This window comes from Cloeon dipterum, chromosome 2 (genome assembly GCF_949628265.1).
Source record: "Cloeon dipterum chromosome 2, ieCloDipt1.1, whole genome shotgun sequence".
NCBI lineage: Eukaryota > Metazoa > Arthropoda > Insecta > Ephemeroptera > Baetidae > Cloeon > Cloeon dipterum.
The window spans coordinates 12,769,432-12,794,365 of record NC_088787.1 but is presented as its reverse complement, the minus strand read 5'-3'; the positions used below and the strand labels follow the sequence as shown (position 1 = coordinate 12,794,365).

The 24,934-nt window shown below is 40.5% G+C and overlaps 4 protein-coding genes across 8 annotated transcripts; 1 reads left to right on the top strand and 3 right to left on the bottom strand.

Moving 5' to 3' along the window:
- Positions 1–106: 106 nt before the first annotated feature.
- On the top strand, positions 107–3,423 carry LOC135935616 (elongation factor 1-delta-like). Of its 4 annotated transcripts, none has more exons than XM_065478086.1 (9): positions 107–208; positions 437–539; positions 902–1,102; positions 1,547–1,645; positions 1,841–1,937; positions 2,159–2,346; positions 2,408–2,477; positions 2,904–3,145; positions 3,206–3,423. In XM_065478086.1, exons 2-9 carry the CDS (start codon positions 450–452, stop codon positions 3,242–3,244), a joined length of 1,026 nt encoding a protein of 341 aa, XP_065334158.1. In that variant the 5' UTR covers positions 107–208; positions 437–449; the 3' UTR covers positions 3,245–3,423. The 4 variants fall into 4 exon arrangements, with proteins under 4 accessions (XP_065334158.1, XP_065334160.1, XP_065334159.1 ...); XM_065478087.1 differs by having other exon boundaries at positions 126–208; positions 434–539; XM_065478088.1 differs by lacking the exon at positions 902–1,102.
- Positions 3,424–4,029: 606 nt separating this feature from the next.
- Positions 4,030–10,541, bottom strand: LOC135935614 (uncharacterized). Of its 2 annotated transcripts, none has more exons than XM_065478082.1 (9): positions 10,254–10,541; positions 9,505–9,981; positions 7,174–7,377; positions 7,022–7,123; positions 6,158–6,407; positions 5,964–6,101; positions 5,363–5,445; positions 5,057–5,296; positions 4,030–4,661 (listed from the first exon to the last, which is right to left on the bottom strand). In XM_065478082.1, the coding sequence occupies exons 1-9, from the start codon at positions 10,416–10,418 to the stop codon at positions 4,134–4,136; spliced, it is 2,187 nt and encodes a 728-aa protein (XP_065334154.1). In that variant the 5' UTR covers positions 10,419–10,541; the 3' UTR covers positions 4,030–4,133. The 2 variants fall into 2 exon arrangements, with proteins under 2 accessions (XP_065334154.1, XP_065334155.1); XM_065478083.1 differs by having other exon boundaries at positions 10,260–10,541.
- A 6,332-nt stretch (positions 10,542–16,873) lies between these two features.
- On the bottom strand, positions 16,874–19,939 carry LOC135936271 (uncharacterized). The gene is made up of 4 exons (XM_065479029.1): positions 18,730–19,939; positions 18,218–18,366; positions 17,956–18,157; positions 16,874–17,897 (listed from the first exon to the last, which is right to left on the bottom strand). The coding sequence occupies exons 1-4, from the start codon at positions 18,925–18,927 to the stop codon at positions 17,040–17,042; spliced, it is 1,407 nt and encodes a 468-aa protein (XP_065335101.1). The 5' UTR covers positions 18,928–19,939; the 3' UTR covers positions 16,874–17,039.
- Positions 19,940–21,559: 1,620 nt separating this feature from the next.
- On the bottom strand, positions 21,560–24,780 carry LOC135936273 (protein Skeletor, isoforms B/C-like). The gene is made up of 6 exons (XM_065479032.1): positions 24,505–24,780; positions 24,086–24,320; positions 23,924–24,035; positions 23,628–23,866; positions 23,387–23,567; positions 21,560–21,998 (listed from the first exon to the last, which is right to left on the bottom strand). Exons 1-6 carry the CDS (start codon positions 24,590–24,592, stop codon positions 21,915–21,917), a joined length of 939 nt encoding a protein of 312 aa, XP_065335104.1. The 5' UTR covers positions 24,593–24,780; the 3' UTR covers positions 21,560–21,914.
- Positions 24,781–24,934: the final 154 nt, after the last annotated feature.

Genomic DNA, 24,934 nt, shown 5'->3' with positions numbered 1-24,934 from the left:
ACCAATGGGATCAAACAAATGGACAAATGGTGCTGCGTTGCCCAGCTGTTGACCAATAAAAAGACTGGTGTCGACAGCAGCACTAGCAGGTTCCCAGGTTGGTAGGATGTGGCAACGCAGCATGCCACATTGATTTTGTTCTCGCTGCGGTGCCCAAGCCCCAAGCACGTTCTTTCGTACGACCGATCCATCACAGGCTCATACTCAGGTTGGTTCGATGCCGGTTTTCTCTGATACTCGGCTGTCCGCGGCCGTCCCGCCGCCGACCGCGGCATCCGCAACTGATTGGCCGCCTGCTGGATGAATTTGCCCTTCGAGTTAGCTCGGTGTGGCAAGTTTTGGCAGGCGTTCGGTTTGTTTGTGAGGCTGCGTGTATTGCAACAACGTCTGCGACCGTGTGTGTACTTTTTAGTAACTCTAGCGTAACAATCAGCAGATCCGCTACTAGCATGAGCTCGCCACTGATTTACGAGAGGAACTGGGCCGACAAGTACAAGTACGAGGACGCCGAGAAGCAGCACTTCGAGCGGCTCGCCAAGGTATAAATCGGGCCCGCCGACCGAGCGAGAGCGACCGACTGTTCGTTCATTACAAACGAACCAACCAAATAGCAGTCTCTTTCTCACTGTCTCTCTGTCCGTCCCCTCTCTCTCTGCTCTCTCACTTGTGTCTCGCGTGTGACCATTGATTGTTGGGTTGTTTGCGCAAGCTTTTCTGCTCGACCAGCAGCGGGACTCCTCCACAGCCAGAGGTGCTAACAACTCCTTCCTTCTGCACTAACATGCCCGAAACCAAACTGCAGTCCCCGCCGCCCCAGGCCAGCGAAGAGTCCTCTGCGGCTGCCGCGGACAAGAAAAAGAAGCGCCGCAAACGGAATAACAATTCCACTAACAATGCCCAGGAAGCCAAGGCTCAGCAGCCGGCGGCGGCAGCGGCCGTCGCCGCGCAGCCGCCAGCCCCCAAGCCGCAGCCGGCCGCCAAGCAGCCGGTAGCCGCGGCCGAGCCCGAGAAGGCCAAGCCGCAGCCGCAACAGGCCAGCACCAAGGAGAAGAAGAACGAGGTCAACAAGAAGGGCAAGAAGCAGAGCCCCGAGCCCGATAAGGTCACAACCTGAGACCGCTTGTTATTGGCAGCTGCAGACTTTATAATTTTTATTTTGCAGCACGTTTCGTCCGTCACAGTTTTTTTTATGATTTTTGTCCGTTTTACTCATCATTAATATTAATTCTTTTTTGTCTACCTGTGTGATTTTCATTTGTATTTTAATGATTTTTAGCCGAGCAAGTTGTTTTTCTGTAATTATTTGCATGTCTCCCAGTTCGCATGTATTTTTAGACTACTAGATGTGTGTAGCCATGATTATTTCGTAATTATTCCTTTCGTTCATCCACCGGAGATGGGAATTTTAAGTTAAGCACTAATCTTGCGTTAATCTTCCCATCCCCCAGCTGCATAGTTGCGTTTGTGTGTGTCTGTGTTTTGAATTGATAGCTGATAACTGATCGACTCTGACTGCAAATTGTATACTTGATCTGTTTCGGTGTAGGGTCCTTCGCCTCCTGCTAATAACCAAGCAGACGAAAAAAGTAGTCTCGCCAGCGAGGTAGCCAGGGCGCGCCAACACATTAAAACCTCCCTAGAATGTGTGAGTAGGACACGGGCCTCCATTCCAGCTCTGCATTATTTCATTTTCATATTCATTGGGCGAAATTCGCACGCGCTTTTTACTTTTTACGGAATTGTTGCTTATTTTTAAATTTACAAGTGCCGACTCTTTCTTTTCTTTCGCTCCCCCCTTCCCGAAATTTTTGCTGCGGCGACTTCATTCCTGGTTTTGTAGGTGGATCGTATTTCGACCTTTGCCGTCAACCAGGGCGGCACTGACCTGGTCAACAGAATCGTCAGCTTGGAGAAAGAAAATGAGGGGCTCCGCAAGTGTACGTTTGTATTTCTCTATTTCTTATTGTCCTACATTCGGAAAACGAAAAAAACCTCTTCATAATTTTGGGACTCCTCCCTTTTGTTACAAATTTATCCAACGATATTTCGTAGAATCTCAAAAAATGATAGAAAAAAACTTATTTTGGAAATCCCTTGGAGAAAAAAATCCATATTTATGATAAAACAATCTAAAAAATGGATGTATCGACTTTTGTAGTGGTGGAGAAAATGCAGAAGTCGCAAGATGCCCTTGAGAAGAGGCTGAACGAGCTGGAAAAGAAGTCTAGCTCAGTGGTTTCTGCACCAAAGACCTCAGCAGCGCCAGCCAAGCCTGCCGCCCCACAGAAGGCTACGCCAGCGCCAAAAGACGATGATGACGACGTTGACCTCTTCGGTTCCTCTGATGTACAAAAATATTCCTTCCAATGATTGCAGTGGCTTGATTTATTTGTCTGTAACTTTCAAGGAGGAAGATGAGTCGGCCAAGCAGGTCAGGGAACAGAGGCTTGCAGAGTACGCGGCCAAGAAGTCCAAGAGTAAGTTTGAAAATAAATATTAGCCATTGTAGAATAATAAAAAAATCTGCAGTTTTCTATTAATTAAATTAAACTGAAGCTCTTAGTGACGAGTTGGAAAGAAAATTAAAGAGGTAAATTAGGCCTTTCACCTTTCCTTACTTGTCTTTAACACCGAAGAAATGACAATTTTCAAATCTATCTTAAGAGCCACTAAATTTTTGATAATTTTCTTGGTTTCCACCGTTTGTAATTTAATGAGTAACTTAACAGTTAATTTTTGCCTGTTGAACAAATTCTGTTTTGGACAACCTGCAGCCACCCATCGAAGAGGAAGGCAAAATCATTGTCATTATTTATTTTTCTAACCTTCAGAATAAACATAAATTGAGATTCTTTTAAATAATTTTTGGGTCAGGCTAATTTCATATGCTTTCTCTCCTCCAGAGCCAGTTCTGATCGCCAAGTCAAATGTGATCTTGGACGTGAAGCCCTGGGACGACGAGACCGACATGCTTGAGTTGGAGAAGGCCGTGCGCAGCATCGAGATGGACGGTCTTCTGTGGGGCGCGTCCAAGAAGGTGCCGCTCGCCTACGGTATCCACAAGCTGCAGATCTCGGCCGTGATCGAGGACGAGAAGGTGTCCGTTGATCTGCTCACAGAGCAGATCGAATCGAATGAGGACTACGTGAGTTTCCACTTCGCCTTGTTTGAATTACAATCGACTCATACTCTTGTCTTTTTCCAGGTTCAAAGTGTAGACATTGCAGCCTTCAACAAGATCTAATTGAAACTGCAGGGGCGGCTTACTCATGCATAAGACCAACTCGAAGTTTGATTGAATCCCCTCATTTCCAGCTGCCATTGCTTTATTGCTGCGATTTGTTTTCTTAACGTAGTGTTGCAACACCAAACTTCTGTTTGTGTCCACTCTGTGTCCAAAATCTATAAAAAACGTGACAGAAATACTGGTGTATGATTGAACTAATTCAAACCTGTTTTGATTTATACCAGAGGCATACAAAAATTGTTGCTATTTGCAGATCTGCTAATAATAAGATTACCATTAGAGATTAAACACGTGAAGGTCCAACAGCACCGAGAAGTAAAGCTTATTTCACAATGATCCAGAGAGAAGGCGGACATAGCTTTATAAGAACTAAAGTAAGTTCTCTTGAGACATGCATATCTGTTTGGCTTGGATTATAACATGAAATTTCAAAAGTTTAAAAGAATCCAGTATCTAGCTAGTTCAAACTCCCAGCTCTCTGAACCTCTGAATTTTCATCTATAACTTTCTGAAGTTCAGACATCGTAGACACTTAAAAAATAACAGGTTTCCCTTCCCTGCAACTTGCCCGAGTCAGATATAAAATCCAGGGTTTGTCAGCAAAATAGCACTGACATGGAAGCACCTTTTTAAGCTGAATCAGTCATGGTGAATTTCAAAACAACCAAATTAACAGAAAATATGTATTATTTATGTAATATGTATTAAAGGAAGGGGAGGAATGCTGATTCAGGGAGCAAGAGAAACTGAGTATGTTGTGTAAAATAAAAACTATGATGTCATTTACAATTGAAAAAATATTTATTTGGCTCAAGCGCGTTGACTAGAGCTGGCGAGCAGTCAGTTGCTCGACTAAAGTCCAAAAGAATCTTAAATAAATGATTAATTAACACTGCGCTTGTGTATTGCGGTTGAACTCCTCACTAATGTCGTCAAAGTCGACGACTGGCGTCGCGCCATCCAAGGCGGTCTGGTCGAGCGCGTGGTGGTCGGCCAGGCTGTCCCAGCCAGCCTTGATGGCCATGTCCAGCGTTTGGCCGTCAAAGACGGTGGCAGGCGGAAAGCCCTCGATGTCCTCCTTGCCCCCGACTAGGCTGTTGAGCCCAGCGGTGACAATCTCGTCCATTGTGTCCGACAACAGCGTCCCGTCCAGCGGCTTATCCAGTTTCAGGTCGGCCGTCAGTTCAAATGATGGCACGCTGTCCACTAGCATATCCGTGTCGCTGCCCACCGTTGCGGCCACCAGGGAGCTCAGCTCCGTAGGCACTTGCTCCGGCAGTGGAGGCAGTGCTGGCGGCGTCGCCTCCTTCTCCACTATCTCCGGCTGCCAGCAGATCCGTGCGTCCTCCAGCCGGTCCACTTTCAGCGAGCCTGGCGCGATGTTCAGCGCCGTTGCAGCAGCACTGTTCGCAACCTGCAAAATTTTCAATTGGAAATTCTTACAAAATTCACGAAATATTTGCTTATTTTTTCAATGATGACATTAAACTAAATCAAACTCTTATATGTTTTAAAACTTAAAGGAGTCTTAAAATAACAAAATATCCAAGCCAGAAATTAAGTAATAAAAAAGTAAATTTGAATGATAAATTGACAAATTAAAATTAATCAATCTGTGAATGGAGATGTCATTTGTAGTATTTTCCAGTCCCCCTCCAATTGAAAATTTTACATATTATTTCACGTTTACAAGAACGTCAACGCATCATTATCACAATAATCACCACATTCAAAACGCGTTATAAGAAATGTTAAAAAAAAATCATAAATTTTCTTGTTTGATTTTAAAAATCAATTGAGTGTACATACATTGATTTCTATGGCGTCGGCAAATTGATCTGTTTGGTGGTGGTTCAGAACCGTACTCTGTAGAGCGTGTTTTGCTTTTTCTAACAGCTGGTCCACCTCCCGCAGCACAGCCTCTGTCCTGGTACCTGAGTTGTCTTTGGCTGCCACTTTCAGCAGTAACAAATGCCACAAGTCCACTGACTGGGCAACGACACTGCCGGCGATTTCCGCCACCTCGTGCGGCTCGCATTTGGACAGAATCTAGATAAAAGAGAAAAATAGGCGCTCTCAGCACTTGCGTAAGAGTCAAATTAGAGAGATCCTTACATTTCTGATTTTATTTTTGGTCTCTTGCAGTGGAGGTTTCCTCAGAGGTCTTGACGGCTTCTTCTTTTTCATGGTCTCTTTAGCTGAAACGAAGACATCATTTGAACCTTCAGATATCTAGTTTTCATGCTAATTACTACAAAAAGTATTTGTTTTCAAGAGAAGAACAAGTTGTAACTGTCAACGTAAGGCAACCCCATCAAGAACGAACAATCTAAATACCATTAAGTGGTTTCCTTAAACAAATTTAATTTGTATATTTCACTTTAATGAAAGGATATACAGCTTAAAGATAAAAATTTACTGCAGGTCTCAGCCAGCCGCAAATTTTGGGTCACGTGGGAAGCCGCCATGAATATGGCTAACAATAAGCTGCACCAAGCCCGATGAAAAAGGGTCAAAAATTAAAAAGGTGCTGGAGAAAAAAATATCTTCCGGTCCTTTGGGCCGTTTTAAACATTATCAAACTTCACGTTTTAAATATAGTCAGCCGCGCAAGTAGCCAGCCGCCGGGCAAAAATTCAACTAGGCCAGTCCCGCCAGCCGCCATCTTAAATGGCGGTTGAGACCTCTAAAATGTATTAATTTAAGGTGGAATTACCACTGGGCAGTTGTACTGGGACGCAGTCTACGCTGCCGTGGTCAGGGTACTGCTGGAAGTGCTGGGTCAGTCTTTTCGTTCCCAAATAGATTTTATCGCAGGTTGGACACCGGAACTTTGAGTCGTACTTTTTAGGCGCTGTAAACAACAAAATTAGTTAGAGGAAACACGCTTTCAACGCTTGTCGCAATCACCTCTTTGCACCTCAGCCAGCGTGTTGGGAGAGTTGTTCTCGCTCATTTGCGGATCGATTATTTGCGGCGCGCCCACCTCCGAGTCGCTGATTTGGTAGTCAGAGTAGCCACCGTCTGAGTCGTCCAGGTCTGGCTCGGCGAAATCCAGGTGGTGGATCCGCTTGTAGTCTTTCACCATGTGTCGTGGCGGCCGCGACAGCCGACCTGACCTCGTCCGCGGAATCAGCTTTTTCCTTTCCTCCTTTTCTCCCTTGAATTGCAATGATTGTTGTGAACATGCTACTTTTTTTGTTTCTTTGTGATTTTTCCTTGAAAAGGAGGATAAATTTCCCGCCAACCCCGCAAAAACCACGGGAAGATTAATATCAAGTGAAAGGAAATGAAAAAAGAGGCAGCAGAAGACAGTTGATTAAAAATAAGTAAAGCTGATTTATCAGCCTATCTAGAAGTCTCACACCAAACGGCCAGCCGCTTGTAAAAATGTCCAAAAGTACAGGAGAAAAATTGGCATCGAACCCTTTGGACCGTTTGAGCACTAAAAAGCTTCACTTTTAATATTTTGTCAGCCGCGCCAGCCGGTAACATGCGCACCCACCGCCGCTGGGCCATAATTCGGCTGGAGATGGAAAAAATTAGTATAGTTTTGCAAACTTGGCAATCATGCTTGAAACACAAACAGTGCACTAAGGGAATACTACAAGAATGAGAGAATCTCAGGGATATTAATTTTTTGGTTGTTTGCAAAACAAAGGTGCATGAGCGATTTAGTTGAGATATCGAGTAAAAATTATCTACGAGTTTACTTTAAAATGAGTTAAGTTTCAAAAGTGAGAAAAAACACAGAAAAAACTTCAAGAGCTCTACCTTGGTTATGTCTGGTTCGTTGTATTCCTCATCGTCAGAGGCCTTTTTCACCTTGCTTGGTCGACCCCGTTTCCTCGGCAGTGGCTTATCAGCAGTGGCGACCTGCATTTCAACATTAATTCCAACCTTGGCGGCAATTAGCTCCAAACAACCTTTTCAGCTGCTCCTGGCATTACAACCCTGTAGACAATTTTGGTGTTGGGAGCAGTCTCAATCTGCTTCTGTTGCAACACGCTCGAGATCTGTTTCAGCTGCTCCTGATTCAGCGGTTGCATCGAGTGGTATGTTTGCCCATGCTGCACCAACTTGATTGGGTTTTCGTTCGAGCCCACTGGTCGCACGGCGATTGGTTTCGCCTGGAAATGTTATGGAGTCGTTACAATCGTTTCAATCAATTACATACAGCACGAAAATAACATTTGTCCCTAATTGATTTTTCTTACAAAAATATTATTAGTTTGTCGTGAGCTGGTTTGTTGAATGCACTTATTGGCTCTGAACAATTAAATTTACTATATCCCATTACCAAACTTAAAATTTGACGTGGGTTGTCCTTATTTAATTAAATGACTACTTAACTCCACGCACTCTAGTTCATCCGCCGCATAGGTGCCGTAACTGGAAATCAGCCTGTTCATTTTGTGAAATTTAACTAATTTCCTAAGGCTATCAAACTTCCAATTTAAGACGCTATCTACAGCCGTTTCACTAAAATATAGAAACTATTTTCGGTAAATTTAATTTGCTCAAACAAAATCACTGGATTTAACTATTAAAAGTCACGAAATGGAAACAAATTCTAAGGTTCTACACTCTCTACAGTCTTAGAAGTTTTTCTGAAATGAATCAGTCGACGGAAAAATATTTTTTGACGTTGGAAATCGTTTAAATGAAATAGCCAGACACGTACTTCTCACTTTTAACTCAGAAGAATAAGTAAATTTAAATTGTGTGTTAGAAAAATTTAGTTAAAATGTAGTAATTGGAGAAGAAACTGATGGGAAATTAAATTTTGTGAATGTGTTGAGCTTATTAACCCTATTCTCAGTGAGTTTTTCTTTCTTAAATTAAATGTAATGTCGTGCCCAGATAACACCAACTTGTAAAATGCCACTGCAAATGCCCGTAACATACGAAAAAGGGTGATTTTAATTTTTCCATTAATATTAGCAATGTCCTAAACAACACTGCGGTAAAATCTGGTGTTTTCAAGATGCAAAATTATCTTTAAAAATGAAGATTTTCCAATTTTTTTGAAGATTAGAATGTATTTCTATTGATTTTCCTGATTCAAGTAACTGAAATTTAACTAACAAACTAAAAAAATGTATTATTCAGAAAAGTATGTATTTTTTAGTGTAAAAATTTCTATTTGGTGGAAAAAAAATAATAATTTTCTTCTGAAAATCTAATTAAGCCAGACAAACACCGGCTTAAAAAAGCTGGAAAAATTATGTTTTAAGTAGAGCTACACAGGCCAACAATGAACAACATTTTGCATAGTTTAGCAACAGTTTATATCTTATAAAATCAAGACCGAGGAACAGTTAGATTTTAGCTTTTGTCAAATTTCTCAGTTTGTCAACGATATTTATGCTTGATTTTTCAATCCCTCTCGTCGCAATCTATCCGATGTTGTGCGAATTTTGATAAAAATTCCTTAAATTGAGAAATAAATCGTGGTTTTGCAGTATGTAGGGAGATGGTGCTTGATTAGCATGTTAACTTTTGAGCCAATTTTCTCAAAAAATAAAGCAGCAACCTTGGAAATTTGTGGCTTTTCCTAATTTATATAGAAAGTATTTCAAGTAAAGCGAAGAAGGATTTTTCGAATTTTCTGTAAACCAGCTGGTCGGATTGTGGAACATCGAGTATTAGAGCGATTTTTGCATCACTCGAATTTGTAAATTTTGAAATAAGCGACCACTTGAGGATGTATTCATGTTGAGAAAAAATAAAACCAAGCCTCAAATGCCTCATGAATAGGACGTACTTGATGACGTCAAGACTGGTCGAGAATTTAAAACGACGAAATTGAAACAACACGGATGAAGTCTGGTTTTATTTTTTCTCAACTCGAATTTGTGTTTCATTGTGAGAAGCTACTAGGTACTGGAAAATCGCCTAAGAATGGTAGACACATAATACAGCACAGCAATCGTCTAGGATCCTTGTTACTCGTCCTTTGTGAACAATAGCAAAGTATCTAGGATCCAAGTCGACTGTCGTTTCATGTGTCTACAATCGCCAATCCCACGGCAAAATACTTTTGTGTGTAAAACAGGCAAAAATATGACGAATATCGCAAAAAAAGCCTAATTTTCGCAAACTTTGGCCATTGTTCACAATTGAACTGCTCTGCTACATGGCCCACATAATAATTCATTTCTATGGAGCCAAATTGTGTTAAAATCAGATGTTCAAATGTGAGAAGTCGCAAAATAAATATTTCCCCCTAAGATATAAAAATTAGATATATCAACCTTGAGAACCGACTTGGAGAAGGGCACGAGGGGCGGTGCCGCGGTCGGCGTGGCCAGGATCCTGGGGATGACCTTGTCTGCACGCCCGATGGCGGTGCGTACCACCCTGGTCTCTGGCTGCACAGTAAGCAGGCTGGTGGCGGGCAGTTTAGGCACGATCTGCACCGGCTGCGGCCGTGGAGGCGCCACCTGCTTGGTCTGAGGGAGAAAAATGGACAGCGTGACCGGCTTGCACGGCGGTGGTGCCGGTGGCGGCGTCTTCTCCAGCTGTTGCTGCTGCTGCAGGGTGAGTGGGGGCGGCTCGGGGGCCAGCAGGGTGTTGCCGTCCAGGCCCAGGGCGGCCGCTTGGTCGGCCGAGATCTGCACGCTCTGCAGCTCGCTCGATTCGTCGTCGAAGTAGACGAGCAGGCCACCCTCTGGTCCGTCCAGCTCTGTTTGCTGCACCACCGCGGCCTCCTCCTCCTCCTCCTGCGGCTGCTGCAATCCAAGAAGACACACTCAGTCAGTGTCCAAAGAATTCCGGCTAAAAAAGCTGCTGGAAGAGTCAGGATTTTTGGTCCCAATGCACTAATGGGAGTGGTGGGGGAATTCTCAGGGTTTTTCTTGGCAGCCCTTCCGGCTTATCCACTCTCCCGTTGGTCAAATATTTTGGTCACTGCACGCGCTTTCGATACTTCGTGTTTAAAATCTCCAAAATTACTGAAACATTAAAGGAAGGACACTGCATGCAAATTCGTTCTATAAATTACCCTTACGCAGTGCTCGAGGACACTGAACAACTGGCCGCCGGACACGCCGCTGTCCATCTTGACCCCGTTCACCACGATCGTCTGCCCGTTGATGGAGAGGATCCGGGCGCCGTTCTGCAATTCGTGCGGCTGCTGCTGCTGCTCCATCATCAGTTCAGAGCTCATGCCATCCGCAGCTGCAGAAGAAAATGCAATCTCGCAAACGCGCTGCGAACCTGCGATGGCATGCGAACGAAACAAATAACTATGATGATGGTACTGCTACTGATGTAATGTAAACATAAAGGAGGGAACAAAAACGGAAAGACGGTGCGAATCTTGATCAAATAATTACCGGTTTAAATTGAAAAACCGCGTCTAGGGAGGAACGTAGTGGGTCGGTTTTAAATTGATGATTTCTAAACATACCGGTTAATTTACCCTCAAAGTGCGGCAAAAACAACGACATTTTGCGGAACCGCGATAGGCTGCAGAATTTCTTGATTTGCGCGGGAACAATCGTTCTGAATTGATGTTGAATATAGGTCAGATGTCAGATTAAATTGAAAGATATGTGAGCAGTGGCAAAATATAAAGTGACGCTAAGGAAAGGAACTGCATAACTGACTGAAACAAAAAACTGTAACGACGCGTTGTTGCACTATATATATATATATATATATATATTATGTATAATTAAAAAGTTAATCACTACCACAACAATTAAAGATTGCACAACAAAGAACTGCTCGCAAAAGGAAGGGAAATTTTGACGCGTCGCGCAGTCTTTCAAAATAGGTGGCAGGTATCGTAGAGGTCTGAGCCGCCCAATTTTTGTCGGCTGCTGGCTAAACCGGCTTAGCCGCCTAAATCTCGCGGCTGTGGCGGCTCGCCTAATATAGGCGGCTGCTGGCCCGCGCCGTGGCTCTGCAAAAGGGGTTCAAAATTCTGAAATTGGGTGCACTGCATGTGGCAGGTCGTTCCAGGGCTTGAAAAGGCGCTTCGACCAAAAGCGGTTCACACCAGGGGTGGCTGGAGGCAGGGATGATGTGCCGCGCTGTCACCTCGCAGAGCACGCACCTGGATTAATTTACGAGCAGGTTGCTTAGGATTTCGAGGATTTCTACACAACATTGATCGGTGGTTACAATCCAAAAACACATTAAAATTCTTTAAATTAATTTCTTAGATGAATATTCTTTATTGTTTGCAAGATACAATGAAGGCAGAAAAACGCGAGGATTAATTCAACTGAAAAATCATGAATAGAAGCATATTTAGCACAACTTTCTTGTGAGAATTTCAGAACAAGGAAAAAGTTAACGGACGGCATACTCAATCAAACCAGTTTAAAACGTGAAAAATTCAACATGAAAAAAGTTTCAAACAAAAAAGGCTATACCTGACGTATTTTAAGAGCCAACCCCAGTAAATATTTGGCTTAACAAAATATAAAGAGTATCTGAATCTCAAATCAGAAGTCAAATCTATTATGTAGCACCTTGCAAAACTGAGTTATGTCGGTCTGTGCCCTCAATGGTAGTGCCTAAAACATTTTTAAGGTATATATTCTGTATACATATTATATACTTTCATAGCCTTTATTAAATTTATATATTCATCATCCTCCTGTCATCATAAAGGTCGATGAGGTTTTTTTGGTTAAGGGGATACTGTAAGGAGACTTGGAAGTAGCAAAATTTTATCAAAAGAAAGGGGAATTTTTAGCTCTCACATGCAGCAGTGTAAGTGATAAATAACACCGTGTGGGTGTTTCACATATAAAAAAATCAAGCTGCAAAATGAGATTAGCAAAGTCGTGCAGGAACCATTCATTTATTTTATATTTTTGGTTAATATATTTTAAATTAAAGTGCTATTTTGACAAAAATTTGACTGATTTTAAATACGAAATGGGACAGTCTGAAATAAAAACAAAACGCATCAATGTTGTAATTCAATTTATTTAAGAGATTCACTCTCCAGTGCGAAGGGCGAAAAACCTTATTTTGTTCAAATCGACGTGCGAATCCAAATTTTTCTGTTTTATATAAATATATTTATAAACGTCCCAGAAACGTACAGCTCTAGGTTTATAACTGTATTTTCTCGACCACAATGGGTTTTGGTTCAAATACTCAACAGATATTGAGTAATACGTATTTTTCTCAAGCAGAACTGGCCGAGGAAAATACAACACACTTAGATCTTTGTGTATCAGACCTTTGAACTTGACAACAGCCAGCTGCTTGCCAGACTTATACTCAGTTACGGAGCAAATCAAATTAGCCTCTCGTCCTTTGTTTTTTTCCATGACCAAGCAGTCAAGCTCAACACTTTCAATGTACATTTGATCTGTATCAAAAGAGAGGATTGTGCGCGAGTGCGGAGAATCGCAGCTTACTAGCGTTTCAGATGATATATCCTCATCTGTAGAGCAAAAATTACAATATTGCACCTTGAACCTCTCTTTGCGCTCGTAGCAAATATTATTGAAACCTGGAGGCATATAAATTGGATCACCAATTGAGATGCTAGTCAATATTTGATACTTTTCTTGTAAGCTGAAAATCTCAGGATTCGATTTGCACAATTCAGTAAAGACTTTAACACTTAAGGTCATGAAACGAATTTCTTTCAAGGCGCTGTCAATTTTCAGTCGCAAGTTTGGTGCTGAATCAGAATTTTCTTTACCCCATCGGACCAAAGCGTCAAAGAGTTCCATCTCGGAAGCCAATTTCAACACTGGTTCCTTAAAAATCTCTTCAACTGTTGATGACGATGCGTGGATCCAGGATGGAGAGATCAGAACCTCGCTTGTGTTTCCCAAGATGAACTGAAATGTAAATATTTGAGATCGATTTTCAAGCATATTTACTTTTAAAGTTTCACACCTGTTTATAGTGCTCCTTCTCTTCAACATCACCCAGAAGTTCGTGCATTTCGTAAACCATCAGGACCTCGTCCGATTTTGACTTCCTTAAAGTGTTAATAGCAGCTTGTTTTAATTTCGGGAACTGCCATTTGTGAGCGAATATATACACGTCGCAAGCCATGGGAATAGTCGAAAATTCTTGAACGTTGCCATAAATGAATCTGTTCACATTTTCAGAGTTTAAAATAATGTTGCATTTTTAGAAATTTGGTTAATTTCACCTCATGGCCAAGTCAAATGTGCTTGGTTTGCAATCGTTAAATGTAATAGGTTCATCTCTACTTAGATGCCCCTCTGAAAAGTAGCCGAAGAGCATTTTAGCAAACGCTTTGCTTTGTGCTGCCAGAACTAATTTGTGGCACTTGAAAATCTGAAATCAAAATGTGTAGCATAAATATGCTATTTTACAAAAACATTACTATATGGACTAGTCTAAACTTTTAAGATTAATTAGCTTAATAATGTGGATTAACGCAGCGTATATTAATCTTGATCAAGATAATAATAGCCTAAACACCTAAATTTGAGTATATAAGAACTTTTGTGAACAAAAAAGACTCATGAAAATTGCTTAGGAAACAAATTCGAAAATGGAATGATTTTAAACTATTGAAAATTATACCTCGATCTCATCGTATTTTCCCACGCGGAAAGAGCAATCATAAAACTCGCTCTCTATATAAAATCCTAGTAGAATTTGATGAAAATCTTGCGTGATTTCGCTTTTTTTGCGTTCATTTATAGTTGGTTGACGGCATTGCAAGATTGCAACTTCACTATTGTTAATCTCCTCACTGCTGTCGGGCATTTTCACACTGTAAATAGTGCGACCAATAAAACTGATTAGTAAAATTAATCGATTGATTGATTATGCGATGCAGCGCCTTTGATGCAAACTTCCCACCGTCTTGCATTTAAGAAACGAAACCAATAAAATCTAAATCATAAATTAACCTATCTCAATATATATATACCAAAAGATAACGCACGATAAAAAATTTGCAACATATCTTTAATTTTTATGGGTGGTTCGTCTCATTTCAACACACTCTAATTTAATTTTAATATCCTATACTGATCGAAGTTGTTACTTTTTCAAAGGTTTAGAAATGTGGCAATATTTTGGGTGGAGGGTAGAAACAACCCAAAGCCCTTCAGACATTCATGGTGGGTCCAAACGATTCTAAAAGAGTGTGAAATTTTTGAATTTTTTAAATTTGATAGTTACTGAGGGGTGACAACGAATTCAAACAGCAAAAAAACTCGTATTTTCTCTGAGTTTCTAAGTGGAATTTCTCGCAAAAATGTTGCGAGCACCATCCTGAAATTATCACATGCGTGCCATGGAAATGCTTTAAAAAACTATTGTACACCGTCAGTTAAGCAGCCTGCACCAAATCATCGAACCGAGACACAAATCTGCGTTCGATGAGCAATGTTTCAAGTAAAAAGCAAACGGGTGTCACAAAATGAAAAAGGTAAGCGTCTACTGTTTGCAAGAGAAGCAGGTAGGTCGCCGATCGTACAAAAGGCTCCCTGTCCACTGTCGTGGGTGTCTCTTGTTTGCTGGGTATACGCGTTTTTATTATCACCGTGAAAAACCTCCCCTACTTAGCGCGATCCATTAGACGGCAGGGGATCTATTCAATCTGGAGCACGCAGTTGCATGGGAGCAAATAACAGTATCTCTGCTCGCGGAGGGTGTATTCAGGGTGCAATGACACTTCGAGGGGACTCGAGCAGGCCAAAAAGGACGTGCACAATATAATCCATTGCCCACTTTGATAATTGAATCTATATTGGGGTTATATGGTTAAATTTTATTTAAAAAAATTATTCAAATTTTTATTTAATTTTATTTAGAAATTGAACTATTACTAAATTTTATTTAAAAATTTATATTAGATCTGACGCAATCCAGTCCGGTCCACCGGAGGACGGGCGCCGCAACTGGAAAATTTTGGGTTTGTTTCGGATGGGAATTAGCTGCAAATAGCTCTAATCGTCTAATCGATAGGTTTGCGCGGCGCCTTAAAACAAGGCTCTGCCGCATGGGTCGGTCTATGGGGAAATTATAAGCTTTTGGCCGCTGCACGCACGCGTTAAATGAAAAGACTTGATATATGTATATATATCGTGAATAGGCTACGCAAATTGTACTTACACGACTGCAGCTACAGGGGTATGCACTTGCGATACAATCAATAGAGAATTGACATCACCGAAGTCCTGGGAAGAAATTAAGCCGCGTGAGACGCACCCCTAGACTAACGGAAGGCCGCGCTACAACTGTACTATAACGCTGTCCGCTGGCATCACGCTCGCTGCTGCCTCTATTGGTCAGTCACATTTTCATTCAAACACATTACCAACGATGGTTTAACTCCTGCGAGTGAAGCTTATTATAGGCAACCTGACAAACCCTCTTGCAACACCGGTTGCATGACTCAGCTTTTTTCCAATATGAATGAACTACTGCAGCTTCTTCTGCTGTGTTATAATATAGTAAGCTGTTTAACTTCAGAAATTTACTGTCCACTGGTTGCGGCCCCCATTCATGAGCCTGTACCCTTGAAGAGCTGACAATATAATATAATAGAAGAAAAAAATGTATTCTAATAAAAAAAAATATGTTATAATAAAATACCCGAGTCCAAATTGATTCCAAGAGATAATGAAAGCGCATTTAGGGCTCGCTTATCTAGACGAAATGTAAAAAATATATCCTTTTAGACAATTAGTCTTTTGAATTGAATGGGATAACCTGGGATTTTTGCTGGGCAGCTCTTCATTTGTTCAAAGAAATGTGTGCAGTTAAAGTTTTCACTCAAAATTCTCTCTAATTTTCTAATTTACCAAAAATTTTGGTTTAAAATGTAACATGTTGCCAATGCAATCCTATAATTCATACACAAATTCAAGAAATTTCATAACAATTTTTCTTTTCCTCTCCTATATATGAACGAAGAATACTCGAGTTCCTCCTTTAGGTTCAAAGTAATTTTTTATTGCAGATCAGCGGTCGAGCAACTATGCCCCATACACCCCCACATCCAGGAAACAGCCTCAAACTTTTTTTTCGAGAAAATATTTTTATACTATGATGCCGTCCGTGACACGCCTCGGCCTGATCTGCCCCAGCGTGCGCCTGTATATATGCAGAGAGAAATAGCAATAATTACGAGAGACGAACGATCGTGAGAGGTAGCCACCGCGGCAGCGTGCATGCACTGCTCGGCACGTCAGTTTTCAGGGACACGCCGCGCTAGGATGGATCGACGCTCGCGACGCACACGATGTATAGACACGGGTAACGCGGCGCCCCTATATCGAGTAAGTCAATTTTATATACATAAAACGGTGGTCCTCGGGTCTGCAGGCCCGCGTTGTGGCAGGTCAAGCCGAGGAGCAGTGTCACGACGTCACGACATACGAACAAATTAGGAAAATTTGTTTGCGCCGAGGTTTTTCTGGTAGGCCGTCGAAAGGGTTAGGGGGATACTGCAGGGAGGTTTGGAAGTAGCCAAAAAAAGGAGTGAGGATCGAGTGCCCTCACTGCAGTGTTAAGTGATTTGGATTTGACATTGACATACCGTGTGAGTTTGTAATTTCATATATAATCAAAATCAAGCTGCAAAAGAGCATGAAGTGTTGATTAACAAAGTCGTGCATCAGGAACCTTTCCTTTATTTTATTCAGAGTATTATATTTTTAGATTTAAATATTTTAATCTAAAGTTTTTCATTGGCCTTTGATAATTTGACTTATATTACTTATTCATCGTTATTTTCAATGGGAAATGGGAGTACTATGTATGAAATAAAAACAAATCGTTTATTCATATTGCTGTTATTAAATTTACTCACGCAGCTTTAGTGAAGGACGAGCAACCTTATTTTGTTCAAATCGACGTGAAAATCCAAATCTTTCTGTTTCACAGTAATTTGAAGATTTGTTTTTTTAACAGCGGCGCAACATACAGTTCCAGGTTCATAACTGTATTTTCTCGAGCACAATGGGTTTTGGTTCAAATATTCAACAGATATTGAGTAATACGTCTTTTTCTTAATCGGAACTGGCCGAGGAAAATGCAACACTCTTAGATCTTTGTGTATCAGACCTTTGAACTTGACAACAGCCACCTGCTTGCCAGACTTATACTCAGTCACGGAGCAAATCAAATTAGCCTCTAGTCCTTTGTTTTTTTCCATGACTAAACAGTCAAGCTCAACACTTTCAATGTACACTTGATCTGTATGAAAAGAGAGGATTGTGCGCGAGTGCGGAGAGTCACAGCTTACTAGCGTATCAGATTCAACCTTAGGTGGTTCAGTGAAAAAATTGTAGTCTAAGGTTGATATCTTCCTGCGCTTGTAGCAAATATTATTGAAATTGGGAGGCATTTCCTTTGCATCACCAATTGAGATGCTAGTCAATATTTGATACTTTTCTTGTAAGCTGAAAATCTCAGGATTCGATTTGCACAATTCAGTAAAGACATGAGCACTTAAGGTCATGAAACGAATTTCTTTCAAAGCGCTGTCAATTTTCAGTCGCAAGTTTGGGGCTGAATCAGAATTTTCTTTACCCCATCGGACCAAAGCGTCAAAGAGTTCCATCTCGGAAGCCAATTTCAACACTGGTTCCTTAAAAATCTCTTCAACTGTTGATGACGATGCGTGGATCCAAGATGGAGAGATCAGAACCTCGCTTGTGTTTCCCAAGATGAACTGAAATGTAAATATTTGAGATCGATTTTCAAGCATATTTACTTTTAAAGTTTCACACCTGTTTATAGTGCTCCTTCTCTTCAACATCACCCAGAAGTTCGTGCATTTCGTAAACCATCAGGACCTCGTCCGATTTTGACTTCCTTAAAGTGTTAATAGCGGCTTGTTTTAATTTCGGGAACTGCCATTTGTGAGCGAATATATACACGTCGCAAGCCATGGGAATAGTCGAAAATTCTTGAACGTTGCCATAAATGAATCTGTTCACATTTTCAGAGTTTAAAATAATGTTGCATTTTTAGAAATTTGGTTAATTTCACCTCATGGCCAAGTCAAATGTGCTTGGTTTGCAATCGTTAAATGTAATAGGTTCATCTCTACTTAGATGCCCCTCTGAAAAGTAGCCGATGAGCATTTTAGCAAACGCTTTGCTTTGTGCTGCCAGAACTAATTTGTGGCACTTGAAAATCTGAAATCAAAATGTGTAGCATAAATGCTATTTTACAAAAAATTACTCTATGGAGTGCTCCAAGCTTTTAAGATAAATTGTCTTGAGGCAATGTTGTGGATTAATGCAGCTTAATCCTAATAAAACACATAAATTTGAGTAAATATATTTTGTAAACAAACCATAGTCATGGAAATTGCTTAATAATCGAAATTGAAAATAATGAAATGATTTTAAATATCATTTTCAAAAGTGTACAGCTAAAAAGGTAAGCATCAGCAAAAGTTTGTAAAAATTGATAAACTTTATATAATATAGAGTGTTGCACGCATATTTTGCGTTTAATAAACCATTAATTTTATTTTAAATTATTGAAAATCCAACCTTGATGTGATCTGCTTTTCCCACGCGGAAAGAGCAATCATAAAACTCGCTCTCTGTATAAAATCCTAGTTGCATTTGATGAAAATCTTGCGTGATTTCGCATTTTTTACATCGATTTGTAGTTGGTTGAGGGTGTTGAGTATTGCTTTCTTCACTCTCGTCACTGCTGTAGTCGGTGTACTCACTGCTGTCGGGCATTTTTACACTGTAAAAATATTGTTGTGACAAATAAAACTGATTAGTCAAATTATTATATTAAATTGCTAAGGTTGGTTTTAATTGTTAGTGCGTCTCTCATCGGACTAAATGCAAGCAGATGGTTAATTGTTTAAATTAAGAATTCAATTATTGCTGTGCGTGGTGGTAAAAGTGTTTATTATGCAATGCAGCACATTTGATGCAAACTTCCCTTCGTCTTGCAATACAAAGTACTGCATTTAAGTGTCAATTGCAATTTGGTCAGGACTTCTCTTTACTGATTAAATTATTCAAGAATTTGCCATTAATCTAGATTTACGTTTCAACTTTTGCGTACCCAGGCATTTAATCGGGCCACGAGACAGAATAACTCCCCAGTAGTAGCGACTATTAAGGTGTTTTTCTGTTAAAATTCGACGGGTTCATGGTATTCCAAGACAAGAAACTATATAACTGGAAACCGGAATCTTGTTATTTTCCGGGTTTTCACACGGAACCGGAAATATTTTATCCAGAACAGGACCGAACAGGATTTTTATTTACTAAAAGATTTTCTGGTTTTTCAATTTTATAATATTAATAAAAATTAATTATGGCCCGCCGAAGCAAAAAAGAATGCTGAAAATTTTGTTAATTTTCAGAGTGTTGCTTATTTTAGTTTTCGTGAAATTCCACTCCAAAATTTTAAAATAAACATGAAATTTTTGGAACCCAAAAAGATGAAAATATCCTGACACAAAGAGTGCTAAGCAATTTCGATTGCAATTCTGCGTGTACAATAAAAGGGATTAGTCAAGTAAAACACACGGGTTTCACGAAACATATTATGTGCACTGTTTGCCAGAGAAGGCGTTTTTCCGCTGCCTTGGGTCTCTATATGCTTAAATTGTTTGCCTTGAAAAACCTCCCCTGCTTAGCGCGATCCATCAGATGGCAGGGGCTCTATTCAATCTGGAGCACGCAGGTGCATGGGAGCAAATAACAATCTCTGCTCGCGGCGGGTGTATTCAGGCCAAAAAGGACGTGCACTTGTGCACAATATAATCCCCTTCCCTCTACAGAAGTTTCCCATTTTTACCCACATTGAACGACAATATATTAGAAACTATGACCTAGGCTAATAAATTTTGTATAAACTTCAATCGGACTGGGCGAGAGGAATCCAAATTAAGCACATCTTTTTCTTAAATTCGCTCCATGGGGGGAGCTACCCAAATATATCCCGTGAAAAAATGGGCAGACTAAATTTATGATGCAATTCTGTTGATTCCGCTCGACCTGTAAGCCAATTTTGTCCTCTAATAGCCAGTGAAACTTCTATATAGTGTAAGCAAGAAAAAATATAAAAATAGACTAACTGCTGCGATACGAATTTTGTCAGCGTTATATAGACTATATATAAAAACAATGACCACACAAATTAAATTTTTGGCAAGTGTATTGTGTCAGCGATGCGGGGCAGGGGCCGCCGAATGAGTGCAATCGGCCCTGCCGGCGCGACTTCTCGCTATCACGGGGCCGGAGCCTGCGTTCCTCTAGCCATGGTTGACTTTAAAGGGTGCAGGGTGGACAAGAAGGGAAAATGCCTGGTTATATACTATAAACCATACCAATTTATTGTTGATAGCGGCGACAGTACAGCTTGGCTACCCAGAGGGACGAGCGGGGGAGCGAAAGAGTTACCCTCTTGCTCGCTTGCCGTCAGGAGAACGAATGTGTGGGTGCGAGCAGGCTGCGTGCTCGTGCTCGCGAGACGCAGGCTCTTGCGTTGCCTTTATTAGTACCTGAGTTTCTCCCTCGCTCTCCCCCCTGTGGGCGCCCGAAAATTCACGTCATTATACATATCGGTGCACAACAATACCTACTCCTGTTCTCTGTATTGACCATGCCAAAAAATAAATAAATTGAATTGAATTATTAATGCGATCGTAATATCGTCAGGTAAAACCCTGACATTATCCCGTGAAAAAATTGGCACACTTAATTTTTATGATGCAATTCTCATTGATCCGGCTTGACCTGTAAGCCAATTTTGTCCTCTATACAATAGCCAAGTGAAACTTATAAAAATCGTAAGCAAGAAAAATAGAAAAATAGACTGCTGCGATAGTGCGATATGAATTTTGTCAGCATTATATAGACGATTATTATGTATTACTTTTGTGTGTGTATATTTGCAATTGGGGTGGCGCGTTTTGATGTTGCTCTCCGCTATGTCAATTTGTGTAGATGCCAAAAGTTAAAATAAATAGTATTATTATAAAAACAATAACCCCACAAATTAAATGGCTCATGAATTTTTGTCAAGTGTATTGATAAAAAATGCTTGATTTTGGACAAATTTATTTGTTGACAACCCCGTTAGCGTTCTTCTTTCTTAGTTCGCCGAGTTGCCTGCTTGTATCGCTTTCTATCAATTTATATATTTTATTGGTATGATATTTCAGAGGAACTTTTTATCATAGAGGAACATTTTGCAATAATATCAAGGAAAAAAGCTAGCAATATATCTATGATTGTGAAAGAACCCGGCTCTTGGTACTCATTCTGCCTCGCAGTTTTCTTGACACACAACTTGTTGGATGAGATTGTTAGGTTTCCATGGTATTTTTCAAATTATTAAGTCAGGGAATGGTTTTCTTTAATTAAAAATTTTATTCTTAAGATGTCCGAAGCGAACCAATTTATTTAAAAGCAATCAAGGGGCACATATATCCAACTCAGTTGGATCAGACTAATAAGATTTGTGAGCGCATCTTGTTTTAATACCTATGCGAAGTAATTAGTTGATGCTTTTTACTGTAAAATATTACCCATCGTTAGTACAGTGCAGTTTTTAAACAGTTTCGCTTTGGTTATTATCCTGTTTTTATATATTTGAGATTTAGATCAAGACTAGTTGTTTTGGTCTTACAAAAAGCGTACGCTAAAAATAATTTTTTGAAGGCCCGTCAGGTGAAAGACGGTCATCTGAGTAGTAAAGCCAATTAATACATAATTATAAAAGTCGCAAGAGACAAAAGCGCAGCGGAGAAAGTCAAATGGTGGTGTGTTGCCCCTGCGACAAGAACCTGAAATTGATAAAAAAAAAATGGAATCAGATTGATTTGCTTCATTTAGTTCAATTGAAATAGAATTTAAATGATCGGCCAGCGGTTAGAAAAACCAATTTATGGGTTTTATAGGGAGAAAATCAACTGGAGGCTAATTATTATGTTTAATTTATACTACTTTTGCATTTTTTAGAGCATTTTATACCATTAAAATCACTAATAGAGGCTATCACTTTTGGGTAGGAATCAATTATAAAAATGCAACTTCCTCAGTGCTAAGCAGGCTGTTTATTTCACTGCAATTTTACACAAATTTCATGCTCATTTGGGTGTTTGTTAAATTTCTACTCATACATTTACTTAATTCTCCTTCTCCCCGAACAGCATACCATCAACAAAATATAAATTACTATATCACCTAAATGTAGAATTATTATTGTGAGATAGGATTTTTATTACTTGCCCGTTGGAGCAGGGATGGATAAATTACAGAAAAAGTAACAGCTTGTTAAACACTGTGATATTTTGTTTTAACCAAAACGTGGCCTTCAAAATTAACAAAATACATAAATACGAGAGAAAACAACATAATAGTATGGCAACGAGGAGCAATACTTCCTTTGTAAATAGTAGCACATTTTAGAATGTAAAAATTTCAACAACCACAGCATAAGACGATTTTTTCTCCTAAAAAATCAAACTATCCAGTCAGATGAGAATTTATTTGCAAATAAATGGGTTGATCAGTCAATTGTCTTGACCCTAGTTTGGGTGGAATAATCTTAAAGTCAGCAGAGCAGCCAAGTTAATTAATTAAAAATTAAATCAAAATTTTGAACGTTTATTTCAAACAAACTCTAGGCTAAGAATTAAAAATAAAATGAAACCCATTTCTCCAGTAAATTTGCAACGGTTTTAGGTATTTTGAAATAATATTAATTGTGACTGTCCCATAGTCCTGGTCGGACCATTTCCGAGGAGCGCCAAAGGTTAAACGTTGCCACACCCACTCTGCTGCCGCTAACGGTCCTGTGCGCGCCGGTCACTCGTTTGAGCGTTTGCACTCGCATTTCTGCGACAGCAACGTTACTCTCACAGCACACAGATCGACTTGTAGCTAAATTCTGGCTCGACAGGATTTTCCTGTACCTGTAGATCTCTGTATTGGGCCACCAATAATTTAACTAACTCTGATGATCACAAATATTATTTTAAAATACCACAAAATTAACTCATTTTGAAACATTTAGAGAGAATAATCCTTTCTCTTGGGTTGAAATTTAGGTTTTAGAGAAAAATAACCTTCCACGTTAATTGTTGATAGCTCCCTTTTTACCACAGCATTATCAAAAATAATTTATTTTAATCGTGAGATTTCATTAGTGAGCATTTTTGTTGGAACTCACCCCAATCTTGTTTTGTCCCAAGGCAGGTGGAACATTGAGATCCTTGGGGATTGTAACATATCCGAAATTGTGCTTGTACTGGATGCACCACATGACCAGCCAGTCGATGTTATAGACGGTCAGGTTTTCTGGCAGCTGGATTGCAATGGTTTGACCTCTGTAGGCGCGCAGCACATTCAAACTATCGGTCAGAATCCCAAATTAAGGCAAAGTTCAGAGTGGAAAAGGGCAATGGACGCACTCTCCGAGCTCGTTGGGGACTTTGGTGCCCTTGCCGTGAGGCTTGCTCCCAGTTCCGACCATGAAGTAGGCGTCAGGTCCTTTACCGTCGTAATGCAGGTCGGGAATTAGGAAGGTCCTGGCGTCCAGGATAGTGACGTTGCCTGAGCGCAGGTCGTGTGCGAGCCGTGAAAACTCAGGCAGCACTTTAGGCATGGGCACAGCCACATCCTTTGGAATGACCACGCTTCCAAGACTTTCCTATCAAACCAATCAGTTTGTAAAATTTTTTACTTTTAAAAAAAAAAGTTTCTTTACAGTTTTCTCCTGGTTCCAAACAGCCAGGGACTTGATGCTCCTAATAGTTGTGTTCTGCGGCAGCCTGAGTAAAAAGCTGACGTTGTTCAACGCAGGAAGCTTCCGGGGCTCTCTGAAAATGTTGGATTGTATCCTATTCTTGTGGTTGTGACTGGATCTTACTCCGTATTATTTGCTCCTTCCGGATATTTGACAATAATGCCTTCCGTTGAGGGATTTTCATCAGTTCTGACCCAGAAGAAGGCATCCTCCTTGCCATCATAGGTGAAGTCCTTGATGTACAGATTCTTTTCATCAACCGCGTAGACCTTGCCAGTGACGCCAAGCCCGGTTCGGTCTTCAAAGTCACCCAGCTCCACGCCATACGGTTCTTTAAGGGCAGACCCACTTGCAAAAGCTGAAAAATGTGATTTATTTATAATACTATGAGTATGATATTATTTCCTGTTTTCCTTATAGATTCTACACATTATTTATTTATCGGTAATAAGTTTACTTTAAAGTGGATTACAATTTGTAATAATTTTGTTTTTCAGAGCTTTCAGTAAAATCCCGATCAAATTTCTGATTTTATTGCATACCTTGAAGGAAAAGTAGGCACACGGCTAGCGACTTGAGGCTCTCAACAACAAGGCGTCGGCCGACAAGGCTTTCCGTTCCTGCAGTCATTTTATCGTCTCACGCGCTTGATCTCTTGAATAAAAATGCTCTAAAAGGTGCTCTGAGGTAAACTGGACCAAAAATTCCGTTGCAGAGGGTACGGGGATGGGCACTCAGGGCATTGCCTTTACTGCGGCACCACCTCTCCTTCTTATCCTTGTTGTTGTCTCTCGTCCAAGTACCAGTACAGTCGGTTGACAGCTGACCTCTATAACACACGCAAAACACAAACTAACAGTGCGTTGACTCCGCCTCACTGTGACGTCACGCTCACAAAATTTACCGCAAAGCTTACTGTTCTCCTGGGAGAAATGCGAAAGAAATGGTTAAGTTAGCGTTGGCGTGAAAATA

Bases quoted from the DNA above. Each gene is read 5' to 3' on its own strand.
- LOC135936273 (XM_065479032.1), bottom strand. From the start codon at position 24,592: ATGACTGCAGGAACGGAAAGCCTTGTCGGCCGACGCCTTGTTGTTGAG. The intron at 23,568-23,627 runs GTGCGTCCATTG...TCTGACCGATAG, and splicing joins GTCCCCAACGAGCTCGGAGA to TTTGAATGTGCTGCGCGCCT. The intron at 21,999-23,386 runs GTGAGTTCCAAC...TATCAATTTCAG, and splicing joins TGGGACAAAACAAGATTGGG to GTTCTTGTCGCAGGGGCAAC.
- LOC135936271 (XM_065479029.1), bottom strand. From the start codon at position 18,927: ATGCCCGACAGCAGTGAGTACACCGACTACAGCAGTGACGAGAGTGAA. The intron at 18,158-18,217 runs GTGAAATTAACC...AAATGTGAACAG, and splicing joins ACATTTGACTTGGCCATGAG to ATTCATTTATGGCAACGTTC. The intron at 17,898-17,955 runs GTGTGAAACTTT...TTTACATTTCAG, and splicing joins AGAAGGAGCACTATAAACAG to TTCATCTTGGGAAACACAAG.
- LOC135935616 (XM_065478086.1), top strand. From the start codon at position 450: ATGAGCTCGCCACTGATTTACGAGAGGAACTGGGCCGACAAGTACAAG. The intron at 540-901 runs GTATAAATCGGG...AACAATGCCCAG, and splicing joins ACTTCGAGCGGCTCGCCAAG to GAAGCCAAGGCTCAGCAGCC. The intron at 2,478-2,903 runs GTAAGTTTGAAA...TCTCTCCTCCAG, and splicing joins CGCGGCCAAGAAGTCCAAGA to AGCCAGTTCTGATCGCCAAG.
- LOC135935614 (XM_065478082.1), bottom strand. From the start codon at position 10,418: ATGAGCTCTGAACTGATGATGGAGCAGCAGCAGCAGCCGCACGAATTG. The intron at 6,102-6,157 runs GTGATTGCGACA...TGTTGTTTACAG, and splicing joins GCTGGCTGAGGTGCAAAGAG to CGCCTAAAAAGTACGACTCA. The intron at 5,297-5,362 runs GTAAGGATCTCT...TCTTTTATCTAG, and splicing joins CCAAAAATAAAATCAGAAAT to ATTCTGTCCAAATGCGAGCC.